Below are 14,243 nucleotides of genomic sequence, written 5' to 3' on the forward strand. Positions count from 1 at the left end.
AGAAAGGTAGTTATGTTCATTTAGTCCCAACATGATTTCTTTAACTTCCATTAGAATTCAGAATGATTTTCATGTTAAAGACTTGGAATGCATGAATTTTTCTTTTCTTGACAATTCATTCGAAACTTTTTGAATGTGTTATATATATATATATATATATATATATATATATATATACTTTTTAAGATAAATTCTTTCTTCATAAATCTAACAATACAAGCTTGAATTCGCATAAGTTCAATTAATCGATTGAATAATAAAATTTAAATCGAATCAAAAGTACAGAAAATTCAGCCTTGCAGTCTGTTATAGCCGTTTAAGGATGTAACTGAGTCGAGTCGAGATAACTTGTGAGTTATTCAAAATTGTCTTGCAGGATACTCGAAAAGTGACTTGATTCATACTGAGTTGAGCTCGAATTTGAGCAACTCGAGTTAATCATCAAGTCGAGTTCGACTTTTAAAATACTTGATTCTAACTCACAAGTTTAATTAAATTTTAGTTAATTTACTTTTTGCCCTTTATATTTTACAATGTAACCCAAAAAAAAGTCCAGTATTGATTGGGTAGGGTAGGAAAGTAAGGGTGTTGATAAGAGAGTGAAGAAGCCCAATCTCTTTGGTCTGGAGAGAATTTAATGGGCCATTACTTTTGGAATTTATTTATGTATCTACCTCCACGTCCACTGCTCCCAATTTGTTTGAACTAAGGAATAATGAGTCACAAGGATGTTGGTCAAGATATATATGAATGGATGTGGATAAGCCTCTGCTTTCAATTCAACCATACAGTAATGCTGCCTAGTTTTTGGTGGGGCAGCAGAATTTATAATGTGAAGTTGATTTGCTTCTTTCTTTTTCGGAGAGAGATGGGTCCATTTTCAACTCTCAAATTATTGAATTCATTTTGTTGTTTTTGCTGTGCTCTCATCATATCATCACCATACTCAAATCTTTGCTCAGATCAATACATTGTTACTCTAGCTCAAGTTATGGAGGAACAATATGTGCCTCATATTTGATCATTTTTTCAAGTCATTTTTTCATCATTTATCGGACCCGAGTTTACTCGAATTGAGTTCGAGTAATTTAAATGTCATTCAAGCTCAAAAACTCAAACTAAGGCTCGTGTGATGCTTTCTAGCTCGAGGTTTGCAATAATTCCGGATCGAACTTGTTTATACCCCAACTCCCTAATCATCATATATGCCTTTAGTTGACAAACAACAAATCGCTGCCGAATTATCATACCCCATTAAATCTGGCCCACTCTGTCTTATGACACTACCTTGCCAATGCGCAACTAAAATTAATAATATCATCAGAACTTGTTCACTAGCAATTGCCGCAAAAATTCAGATTTTACATAAAAACAACATTCACATAATATCTCAAATTCATCATCAACAATCACATTTACTAATTATACACCTTTTGCTTACGAAATTATATCATCCCTGTGGGGTTTTTGGCATATAGCGGGCTGGTCCCTCCCCAATGATTGGGGCAGATTTTTTTTTTTAAAAAACCTATTATATATAATAAATCGTAGTTCCTAGATACACACAATTGACTGTCACGTTGGCTTCCATTTGCTGCATTAATTTAAAATTCAATACAATCAAATCATGAACACAAAAATAGATATAAAAAGAAAACAACAAATTTCACTTTTTTTCTTAGCAGCATGAAATTAATAAAATAGTAGTACAACTAAATCATGATTTAATATATTATTATACCTTTAGTTTTTAATATGTAAAAAATAACTAAATTATCTCCAAATTAGTAGGAATACCTATCTTTTAGTTTGATTGAATTACGAAATTAAAATACAATATTTGGTCAATATAATATTATTTAAATTTCAATCTTATTATTTTTAAAGATATTATTAATAAAATTAAGTTAATGATTTAATTATGGTTATTATAAAACCAAAAAAAGAATAAATTCAGTATGGCTTTTACAAAAATTCTTAACTAATTTAATATTAATTATAAATAAAAAATTGATATAATTATAATATTTTTACTAATATGTTCATTGACGAGTTACGTTACGAGCCACGAGCATAGCACGTAATGCGAAACTAGTAATGTATAAATTGGACGTTCATGTTTGATTCGGTTTTGAATTTGGACTTTGATAAAAAAAATTATGGAGATACTTAACGTTATATTTTTTTTTTATATTGGACCCTTCGAACCTAAAGTGTCATATATCCATTAGTTTGAATGGTTACCTACAATATTTGTTTAGAATTTTTCTAAAAATTAATGCTCGAAAGCGTCCGAAACTAGCCCGAAAATAGCTAGCTTGAACTACGATTTATTATATATAATAGGTTTTAAAAAAAAAATATAATTTGCCCCAATGATTGGGAAGAGAGTAAATTACTCTCTCCCCAATCATTGGGGAGGGACCAGCCCGCTATATGAGATAGCGGGCTGGTGCTAATTTGGGTGATTAGGTTTAATCACCCAAATTAGCACCAGTCCGCCATCTCATATGGCGGACTGGTGTGCAGCCCGCCATCTCATATGGCGGACTGGTGTGCAGCCCGCTATCTCAGATAGCGGGTGGGAGGCACAAAACCAGAATTTTTGTGTCCATGAGACACAAATATGTCAAAAACCCATCCCTCTGACTAGCTAACGTCACTATGATTTTGTTACAAAATAGTTATCCTCTGGTTTTGCCCGTGACAGGATTCGTAAAAATTACAGTAAAGATGAACTAGGGGCTAGGGCATTCATTATACCAATTTTCACAGTCAAAACTTCAAATTTCTATACACTGAAAATGAATTACTAATACTCATAGACTAGGCTCTGCTTTTCACTATTGTCATATCAACTTTAATAACAGAAACTGAACATCATTAATCCATCAATAAACCTACATTAGCAATAATATAATTTCCAAATGATTCTATCCCATAAACCCAATACTATACCCAAAACAGAGCTCAAAATCCCACCATAAAACCCCAAATTAACAGCTTAAATTAAGTAAAGATTCCTACTTTTCTTGTGTTTTCATAGCTAAATGAAATTGATTAAATACCCGGACTCCAGAGACTCCATAAACGAGAGTTTAACAAACCAACCACATCCGGTAATACCTTCCTGGCAAAACCCTTATGGTAACTAGCTCCTAATCCCATTGCTGCTTGTACAGTCACCACCTCCATTTCAAGAACATCACCACTACCAATCTTCTCTTCTTCATGTTCCTCCATAACCAGACCTTCAGTTTTCTCTTGCCTCATCATTACCACTTCATCTTCAACAGCAGGTAATATTTCTGCAGAATCCTTTTCATCAGCTAGTTTAATAACATCAACTTTTTTACTGCCTTTCTTCTTACCGCCTCGGTTCTGTTTCCTCGGAGACTCATTCACCACCAAATGCTCTTCAAACTCTTCAATAACTCGATGAATCAACTCCCTATTAGGAGACAAATCCCATCTGTACCAGAAGCTAGTGTAACACTCAAAACACCCACATTCAAAAGCACCCATCTTTTTCACACTCCTGCACTTGCTCTTACCATGGTAACTCTGGTTAGAGCCATTCATAGACCTTGAAATCAAATAAGCCAAAACCTCACGGTCCTGGTTCGGCAGAGAGAACGCCAAGGCTAAAATGGTAACTGGGAGTAGCTTTAAAAGTGAGTCGGCATCTTTAAACGAAGAAGAAGGTGAAGATAATGGTGAAGAGAGCGCATTTCCTTTACGTTTAACCTTCATTTTTTTGTGGGTTTATCCTGAAATGTAAAACTTTATTTTAGTGTGTAAATAAATAATGGTATTGAAAAGGAGAGTGAGGGACGAGAGGTTTTGTTGGGGAATGGTAAAAAATTGGCAGGTAATGAGAGTGGAACAGTGAAAGTAGAAAAAGTAGGGTTTGTACCACGCCGACCGGTTATTAGGTTTGTCTCACTGTATCAGTGTAATGGCTGTGCTTTTTCAGACTGGTGTTACGCACTTTTATTGAACAAAACAAATTTGTTTTTCTAGGGTTTTAACTCATTTGCTCAATATGTTTATTAACGTCGCCGCTCATTTTTTTTTGATGACCAGTCCAGAACAGCAAAGAGGAAATAATTAGTGGGGTTTGGTGAGGTTTATGGAGAAATGTATTGAATATGTTTTGTGTAGAAAAGAAATTGTTATTGTTTGTTGCCATTTACAGCTAAATTTGATTAATTTGCCAAATTATTAGACTGATTTTTCATGTTAATTAGCTCCATTTTAGTATGTCTTTAAGTACTAATTAACATTATTTTATATGTATTGTTGGGTACAACATAAGAAATTTACGAAATGCCAAATTTATTGATTTTTTATATGTACTTATTTTTTTTTTGTGACGAGGACTTACTCTACTGATATGTATTGTTGGATACAACTTAAGAAATTTACGAAATGCCAGATTTATTAAGTTTTTTTTGTATGTATTGTTAGAATAATTTGGCAAATTTCATATCTTAGCGAAAAATTACCTAGTCAATTTTAAAAAATATCATTCTTTTTCGCTTTTTGTGCTTCATATTTATAAATTATCATAAATGTTCATCATTTATTTTTGTGGTGTTTGGTATACATTTATATGATAAATAAAAGTGTAAAAATGACAAATATTAATATTTTTGGATAAAAAATAATTTTTTAGGCAATTTAAAATTTTAGTGGTCTTTGAATAGTTTTGTGATTTCCACTCATTTCATTACACAATTAGTGTAACCGTGGATTTGTTCTAATTTCTTTCAAGAGTTCAGAAGACGCGGCTAGCCCAAAAGTACCTGAACCCAAAAGCTTTCCTATTGGCCCATAAGATATAATCACCTGGTGCATTAATATGTAATTCTGGGCTGAAAGAAGCTTTTCCATTGTATTAAATTACACACTGTGTCCTCTACAGATTTTGCAGGATTTGGGTAAATCAGAACCTTTTGTCCAATGTCTCAAGGCCTATATTCTATTCGACAATTTCACTTGGGCTTCACAAAAGCATGGTTCACATTCAAAATTATTCCACTTTCATCTTACTCAACTTCTTTTGCTAAATATACCCTAAATATATGCTATAAAGTACTCAGTAAGGAGAAATACTTATCTAGACGGACGGTATGATGGATCAATCTCACATGAGTAAATTGTAATTTAAAAAATAATTATGTTTTTATGAAAAGGATCCATAAAGACCCGGATTCGATAAGTTTCTTGTAACCTATGTATCTTATTAGTTGATATTTTGTTTAAAGGTATTGCCTATTAATAAATATCATACAGCATTGGACTAACCTTGCTGTAATGAATTTGATTATCTTGGTCCGGTGGTAGCTATACAGGACGCATGCCAAGAGTCACATCTTTTCCAGTCATCAATCCTGCTGAAATGGCAGAACTACAAATACTATTCATGGGTTTATGGGCCTTTACAATACCTCTTCGAGAGATTTGGGTCGGTGAGCTGGGTCAAGTAGGACGAAACCCATGTTAATGTGGGTCCGAAATGGGATCCACAAAACATCATCACATGCATATCCAATGTCAGATTATCTTACCATGATATGTCATGCTTTTCTTAGACACTACTGAGTGACATTTTGATCCTCTCTATTAATCATTTCTTTTTGCCCAAATTCATTCAAAAATTCTTTTAGTAATAACTTTTATGTTATATATATATATGGTTCTATTTAAGATGAAATTATATAAAATGCCACTTTATGTAAATTAAAACAATGACAGTTTGTTAAAAGAAATTAGACATACACAATATTAAGAGCATAAATTTTTTAAAATCAAAATATTTAATAAGGACTAATTAAAATAAAAGGAAGTAGCATATAGATTTTTGAATGTGAAGGATTCGGTACGTCCAATATCATGTCTCTTTTTTGGTTTTCTCGGAGTTCGTTAGGTTATATAGTTGAATTTCAATCCCTGTCACTACTAGAAAACATCATTTTTAGTAACAGAATTTTCCGTCGGTAACAGGCTGAACTATGTTGCAAAATTAAATTTATGACGGTGAAAGGTTTAAATCCGTCGCTAAATTATAATTTTTTCGTCGGTAATTCGTTGTTTTCTGTTTCGAACTATTAAATAATAATTATTATAATATAATTATATCAAAAATAATATTTAATTTAATTTTTTAAGAATAAGTTGGAGTCCACCCTACCTTCAGGTGCCATGTTTTGGAAATTTCCTTTTACATTTTGTTGTCTCTCTCTAAGGTCTTGACTTGAGTGCAGCAAATTAAGGTTCTTCAAAGCTAAAGGACAATAACAACACCAAATTGTATATATACACATTTCACAAAGAAAGAAACTATTTTATTTTCCTTTTAGCATAATTAGTTTTGTCCCACCAAATTAACACTGTTATGTAACATGTTAAGTCTAATCTCTGTTGCCGAAAGTCCTCATTAGGGTTTCTGGTGGGATGCAAATGTGTGGTGGCTGTCTAACGTGTGGGATCTTCTTATTACTTTCTGATTCTCAATTAAAAACATATGGCAGTGTAGTTTTATGACATGTCATCTCTACGTGGCAATTTGACCGGACATTCAGAAATTTAATTTCATGAGTCAGCATGATTTAATTTTTAGAGGTCTTGAAACTTCGAATATAAGGGAAAAGATTGAAGGTATGTTTAGTGTTTTCCTGCATGGCATTAGACAAGCTCACATGTAGAGAAAAAAAGAAAGAGATTTACTATTTATAATACTTTATAATGAGGATCACGGGTCCCTCTTTTCTATACTTTCTTTGTCCAATCTAATGAAAAAGTAGTAATTAATATAAAAACTAATAAAAGAAAATGTAAAAATTAGGTAATATAGTTTTATATACCCACAGATAGAGTATGCTTGTTAAATATTTCACGATTTTAAAATTGTGTTACTTATTTTATTTTGTATATATTTATCTAAATATCAGCCTTAACAAAGAATTAGGCTAACAATTCGAAACATTATAATATAAATGATCGTAGATTTAAATTAAAGTATATCTAATAAGTTTAAATTCGATACGTTTAACTAATCGTGTTAGATACGAAATTTGAACACGACACTTCTATTATATAGGTAATTATATGTATATAAAGATCAAAAATATGAAAAAATTAACACATTTAATAAACAGGATTAAACGTGCTATTCGCAAATTATCGGGTTGAACAGGCTAGGCAAGATCTAGTTGGACAGCCATAAGCGAAACTCAAGGACATGGGCTAGCTAGACGAGGGCAAAGGCTGGCACAAATAGAAGCTTGCTGAAGTCCAATTAATTTGCCCCCTGCAACAAGTTATTCAGCGAAGCCCACTTGACAGTACTGAAGCGGCAAAATTGCTGGCGAAAATCATTTATGTAAGAATCTGAATTTGATATGGACAAAATGGATCCGTATATAGTGGATTTAATCTGTGTGCAGCTGAATGAAGAAAAATAAAAATAGGAGCACGTGGTTGTTCAAGTGCCCCAAATTATTACATTTTGGAGCTGATTATACACAGACAAGGACCTCACTACCTTCACATCCTTTTTTCATTTCTAAAAACCATGCAATTATTTGGACATGCATATCATTTCCTTAGTTTGTAAAATTGCTACTTTAGTCATCCAATTCCGAACTACATTATTATTTTGACAGTGCATTATTATTTTGACAAAGTTAGGTTTTCTTGATCTCTATGTACTTGCTGCAACTTCGGTTTAACCTTCTCGTAATTTTGTAATAATTATCTAATTAAATCATTTAGCAAGGTTTATTATCTATATTTATGGTCTAAGTTATGCATAAAAAGGGGATCTTAATCGAGCTGCGTAATGATTAATTGTCTGGTTTTAGGGTCTATCATTTTAGGTTGCTATTATTATCTTATATGATGCAAAATTAATTGTTTATTTCTTAGATTCTAGAGCCGAAATAGGGTGTAAGCATGGTTAGATTAAAATGTTTAACAGGCTTGGTGAGCATACCTAAAAAGGAAATTACTGTACATTATCACTGTATCATTACATGCCCGTGGTCCTAATTGGGTCGTAGTGCTAACTGACTGACCTAATCCATCTTATAGGTTTATTAATATAAATCATCATTATTATAAGTACTCCAAGTGAGTTTTGTAACTGGCATGGATAGACTTTTTCATTTCATGTACTTCCTCCTTATCAAATTAATAGGTGGTATTATTATTATTATTGTTCCAAATTACAGATAACTGTTTATTATTTAAATAATTAATATCACATATATTTTTATAAATTCTAGTATAAATATTAAAAATTAAACAAAAAATGTTAAAAGACAAAAAATTACATACTATATTAAATAAAGATAAAGTATTGTATATTTTTTATCAAATAATTGGTTTTGTCCTAATAGATTATTTTTTTTAAATATTTATATCTATATAAATTTATCTATTAATTTGAGACGGAGGAAGTAATATTAAAATCTAGTAGGAAAGTCGTGCTAATTACTGTATTAAAAAACTATGAATCTAATTATTTTTTTAAAAATAAAAAATAATATACTAATAATTTTATCATGAATTTAGGAGTTGGTAGTAGATATTTCTTATTATCTATTAATCAATTGACTTATTCATACTGAAATTGTGTTTAGAATTTTTCGTTTTTGAGTTGGAAACTTAGAGAAGTCAATTAAATTAAGGATGGATTGGGTTAATCATACACATTTAGTTGTAGGTATTTTAATTAGGAAAACGAGACTTGAATTTTTTGACCTGAATTTTTCCATTAAAGATGCGTATAAATTTCTTTAATTGAGAGATAATGCATTAATGATAATCATCTATAATGATACGCCAAAACAAACAGGTGGGAAACGATATCTTAACTTCTTTTTTATGAAAAGCTTCAACTTTAAATTACATGATCAACAATAATGTATAGTCGGGAAAAAAATAGTGCATGTATAGTCGTATTGAAGAGGTTTATTGACATGAAACCTTATCCTTAACAGTGAGTGTTCCTTAAAGATTTGCAATAATGACAAATTTGATGGCCACTGATAAATAAAGTTTTAAAATTATACATATAGAAACAAAATTGTGTATTGTGAGTGCTTAATATCCATGAATTGATGATTGATTATCTCAGCAATCTAAAAGTTTTGGTCAAATCAGAGTCGTGTCACTGGCCATCTGTATGTAGTATATACTATATAGGCACCTAATAAATCTTCATTATGGTATGAATAAGAGCCCACAATTATCGAATTCTTACTTGGCTCTAAATGGACCAACCCCCGCTCATGATAATTGCCGACTCGAGCTTGTTTGTTAATTTAAATGGACGAGTTTGAGCTCCTTTATTAGTTTATATGAATGAGTCAGTTTATAATTTATAGGCTAAATTTATTTGAGATTTTTAAACTATATTGTTTTAATTTTTCAGAACTCTCAATTTTAATTTTGCCTTTCTCATGTTTTCAAATTTTTTGTTTTTAAGTTCATTCCATTTAAGGATCAAATGAATTAAAAAAATGAAAGTTTAGGCATTTAGTGAACCCAAAAACGAAAGTTAAAGGAACTAACGGATTAAAAAACAAAAATTTCAGAATTTGAGAAAGTTAAATAAAAGTTGAGGGACCTAAGGAACCGAAATCGTATAGTTTAATGACCCTAAATTAGGTTTACCCTGATTTATATTCTATGTATATATATGTTTCGCGCAGATGTAAATAAATCGAGTCTAAATTAACTGGTGATCAAATTATTTATAGGGCTTTTTATAAAAAGATATTTCAGCTAAATGTTTGAAAAAATACGCTCTATTATTTTATTTTTTCTAAAAATACGCTTTTTTAGTACATAGATCACTAAAAAAATTAAAAAAATGTATTTTTGCAACAATAAAAAGTTAGAATCTATTGTTGCAAAAAATTTAAAAAAGCGTGCGGGACGTAGTTTTCTCTTATTTATTTTTACAAACAACTCCTACATAAATTGGCGAGCCGGATCAAATGTGAGTCTGCCTACAAGCTTGCTTGTATATGAATATAATTTTAAAGTTCGTGAATTAATTCATACGTTAATAAAGTAACTTCAATTAAAATATATTACTTTTAGTTAATCAATCAAACTTGAGTCATATTTTTTGATTTAGATTCTTTTTTATGAGAAAGAAATTGGTATTATTAATTTAAATCGGAACAAATACATTTGTATATATGAAATTTAGAAGAAAAATTGTTTGACCATTTCTGATGAACTAACATGATACAAGCATATCGCGCTAGCAGATGTGCAGCCTCACGAGAATAGATGATAAATTAAAAAACTATTTCACTACATCCACACAATCCTCATTAAGAAAATTTCAAGCACAACGACTCGAGGTTTTACTTTTTAGTATCAAGAATATTCATCTCTAGAGCATCTAACCCATAATGACTTTAAGATATTACACAAACTTTGATCATTTCCATTCATTTAACCTTTTTTCACTTTAATTCGAACAATGGTTATATTTAAAATTTAAAAGATGAGCTAAAATTGAAAATTTTAAAAGGTGAGACAATAAATAAAAAAAATCAAAAAATAGAATATTTTTTATGATTAAACCTTTCTTATATAATAGATATTTTTTAAAAAATCGAAAATACTCTTATAATTAGGGATGTACATTGGTCTATTCAAATTGAACCATTTAAAATTCTAATGATTTTTTTGACTCAATCAAAACAAACTAAAATATTTAATTTATTAAAATTAAAACAAACCAAAAATTAATAAATTCGTATAATACATATTTCTCACTTAGTTTGTTTTTTTAATTATGTTTGTATATTCTCTTTCTGGATAGATTTTGTCAATTTTATCATGTCTAAAAAATAAGAAATTACTAGATAAAATAAGTTTACATTGGTAACTTTTTATTAAAGTGTGATAAGGTATGTTATTAAATGAAAATAATCGTCCATTACATGGCATTTGATAATAACTATAAAACTATTTTTTTATATAATTATAATTATAAAACTATTAATAGATATAATATCTAATGATTGATTATTTTTATTTAGTAAAGCCATGTGTCAATCATTTTAAAAATTCACAATTTAACGTGATAAACTAGGTCCATTTAAATATATTTTCCAAACATACGATAAAAGTAAAAAAAAATATCAACTAGTGAGGTCGTAGTCTAAAAATTAAATTTTCATATTCATATTGAGGTTGCGTATTGAAATTAGGATCTCTAATTTAAAATATTTGTTTAGAAAGAAGTGTCTGCCTTTTGTGTATAGTTGAACCTCTACCTCTAAAGATGTCGCACGCTTTATTTCTTGCAAAGTTTAATACTAACCAACCTTTAATCTATTAGTTAGTACATAAGATACATAAACAAATCTCGTTCACAGCATCAAAAATGGGTCATGCCATCTATACCTGTGTTTTTAGACTAATGATCTAAAGTATTCCTACACTAGAGGTTAGATAAACTAAAACAAACTGATTTAATTATCGAATCATTTTAAACAAACATATTAAATTAATTAAAATAATAAAGTTCTAAAAAGTAAAAACATAAAATAAAATTGATTGAATTAGTTGGTTATTTCGGTTGAGTAAATTAAGTTGATTAAAAGTAATTAACCAAATTCTTAAATATAACCATATTGAATTTTTATTTTAAAAATGAATCGAATCCGACTAAATTAACCGAATCATAGCCAAAAATTAGAAAGAAACAAACAACTTTCACTATAAATGAGTAATATATATAGGTAACACCATAAATATGAAATGAACTAACACTCACTATCACTATTTTTACTATCATCAATAAATAGCATGTGATATGGGCTCCCCAAAATTTATGTCTTTCTATTAAGTACCCTAACCCATGGTTTCTGATCGTTTTGCCACCATTTCTACCGAAGGTCCTCTAATTTACTTTTACCATGCCAATAACTAATTAGCATCTGGCTAAATGTAATTATGGACTGAGATATCAAAATTAATAATCCGATCTAAAAATAATTAAATATATATCATATAATTTTCAACCCATCTCTATTTTAAAATAATTTGATGTAAAAATAAAATGGACCTCTCTCCAATGATAAATTTAATATCTATTTCTGAATTTTTTTTACCACCATATTCCTTTTACTACTATTATTAATACTATAATGTTTTATTATCCTAAATATAAAATATATATATTCATCTAAAAATTTAAATTTATTAGTTTTTATTAAAAATGAAATAATAAAGAATAAATTTATTATGTAATAATATAAAATAATTAAATTTTACTTATTTAAATCAAATATATATATTAAATTTATTTTTTATTATATATAAAATAAAAATTATATTCAAATAATACACATATTGAAAAAGGTAGACAAATAATCAATTAAACTACTATGAAGTGAATAGAATTATCTCTATAAAACAAAAGATAGAATCTTAATACATTTCTTATAAACTTACTAATAATCATTGTTTGTTTTTTAAATTAAAGCTAAACAAACATATTTAAAAGGCTAAATTCAAACCTTTGTATATTTTTATCAATTACGATTAATTTTTTTTATTTTTATAATTGTATCCAATTTGATTATTATTTTTTTACAATTGTGGCCAAAACTTTGAATTTTATTTTTTAAATTCAAATCTTTGCGTCTTTTCTCAATACGTCCAATTTTAATTTTTTTATCTAACTTCAAAAGAAGTTAATAAAAATGTTTGGTCACAATTGATAAAAAAACACAAAAAATTGGATTTAACAGCAAACGTTAAAGTTTTGGTCATAATCGCAAAAAAAACTTCCAAACTGAATATAATTGTAAAAATTGAAATGTTTGATCGTAATTGATAAAAATGTAAAATTTAAAATATAAAATAGTTAGGCTTTTTTAAAATTACAATCTTGTCTTTGAAGTATGTGGAATACCATATATTTACTTGTTGCTATATGCTTTCATATTTGTACTTTAATCTTTTTCATTAATGAATTTATCTACGGTTAAATTTTTTATTATTGTTTTTTTAATTTAAATTACATTTGTTTTTTGTTTGTAATATTAAAAGGTTTAATTTTTTTATTTATTAAAATAATTGTAATTTGTCTAAAATGTAATGTAATTAATTTATAATATACATAAATTTTATTATTTATTTAACAGTTTATTTGTTTATATAGAAAAATTAGTGGATCAGCAACTAGTTTATAAAGTTAATTTTTCTTTTATAAAGATGTTAATAGTGTTTAAATATAAGATTGTAAAAGTAAAATAATGTGAATCTATAAAGTTATATCGAAATTCTTTTCCTCTATATGGAGGGGTTATAAATTTCTATTGTAGAGGTTGATTGGAGATGCATAATAAAACAATGATGAAAAATTATAAAGACAGCATATCATTAGCTTAAAATAGAAATAATGATGTCCAAATTAGACTCTTCTGCTAATTGCTAACTACAGTACTCCAATTGCTTTTACTTAGTTACCACCTACCTTCTTGTGGCCCATCCTTTAATTAACCCACCTACCATCAGCCTGTAACTTTTCTTTTTAACAGAAACAGACACTCTTCTGTTCAACGGTAAATTTGTTTTAAATATATTTCCTTTGAAAGAATTTAATAATGTAGATTTTAAAAATTTATTTACTATCCAAATAAAAGTACTAAATCTATGTGACTATATATTTTATATAGATGGATTAGAGTTAAATAGATTTATAATGTTTTATTATGTATAAAATTAAATTTTAGTTTACAACCAATCATCATTAATTGACTGACAATATTTTTATTTAATGATGTACAACAAAGAAATAGTAAAATAAAATAATTATAGAACTAGGTGAATTAAGAAAATATTGTAGTTCATTTTCATATAAGATAAATATTAAACAGAAAATAACATGATTTCAGATTAGTTTTTATTGTTTAAAATAATGTATATGTGCACTGGTTAATGTGCATATATAGGATCCCAACAAGGTCCACAGCATACAGTTCCAAATAATACTTGTAGTGCATGCATAAGGTTGAAAATAAAATACTATTTTACTCCATTCTTCTCCTCGTTTTAAAAGATACCCTTTTCTTAACCCTTTTTTATATATTTTTATATTTTATATATATTTTAATATTTCAAAACTTTACTTTATATTATTAACATATTTTTTCCCTACCCTAAATGTATTTTAATACGTGTACCAATTGTACCACACT

At 28.5% G+C, this 14,243-nt stretch overlaps 1 protein-coding gene across 1 annotated transcript; it reads right to left on the reverse strand.

The window, feature by feature from the left end:
* Nucleotides 1-2,774: 2,774 nt before the first annotated feature.
* Nucleotides 2,775-4,006, reverse strand: LOC126671185 (uncharacterized). The gene has a single exon (XM_050364919.2). It carries the CDS (start codon nt 3,751-3,753, stop codon nt 3,061-3,063), a length of 693 nt encoding a protein of 230 aa, XP_050220876.1. The 5' UTR covers nt 3,754-4,006; the 3' UTR covers nt 2,775-3,060.
* Between the last annotated feature and the right edge of the window lie 10,237 nt (nt 4,007-14,243).

This window comes from Mercurialis annua, linkage group LG3 (assembly GCF_937616625.2).
Source record: "Mercurialis annua linkage group LG3, ddMerAnnu1.2, whole genome shotgun sequence".
NCBI lineage: Eukaryota > Viridiplantae > Streptophyta > Magnoliopsida > Malpighiales > Euphorbiaceae > Mercurialis > Mercurialis annua.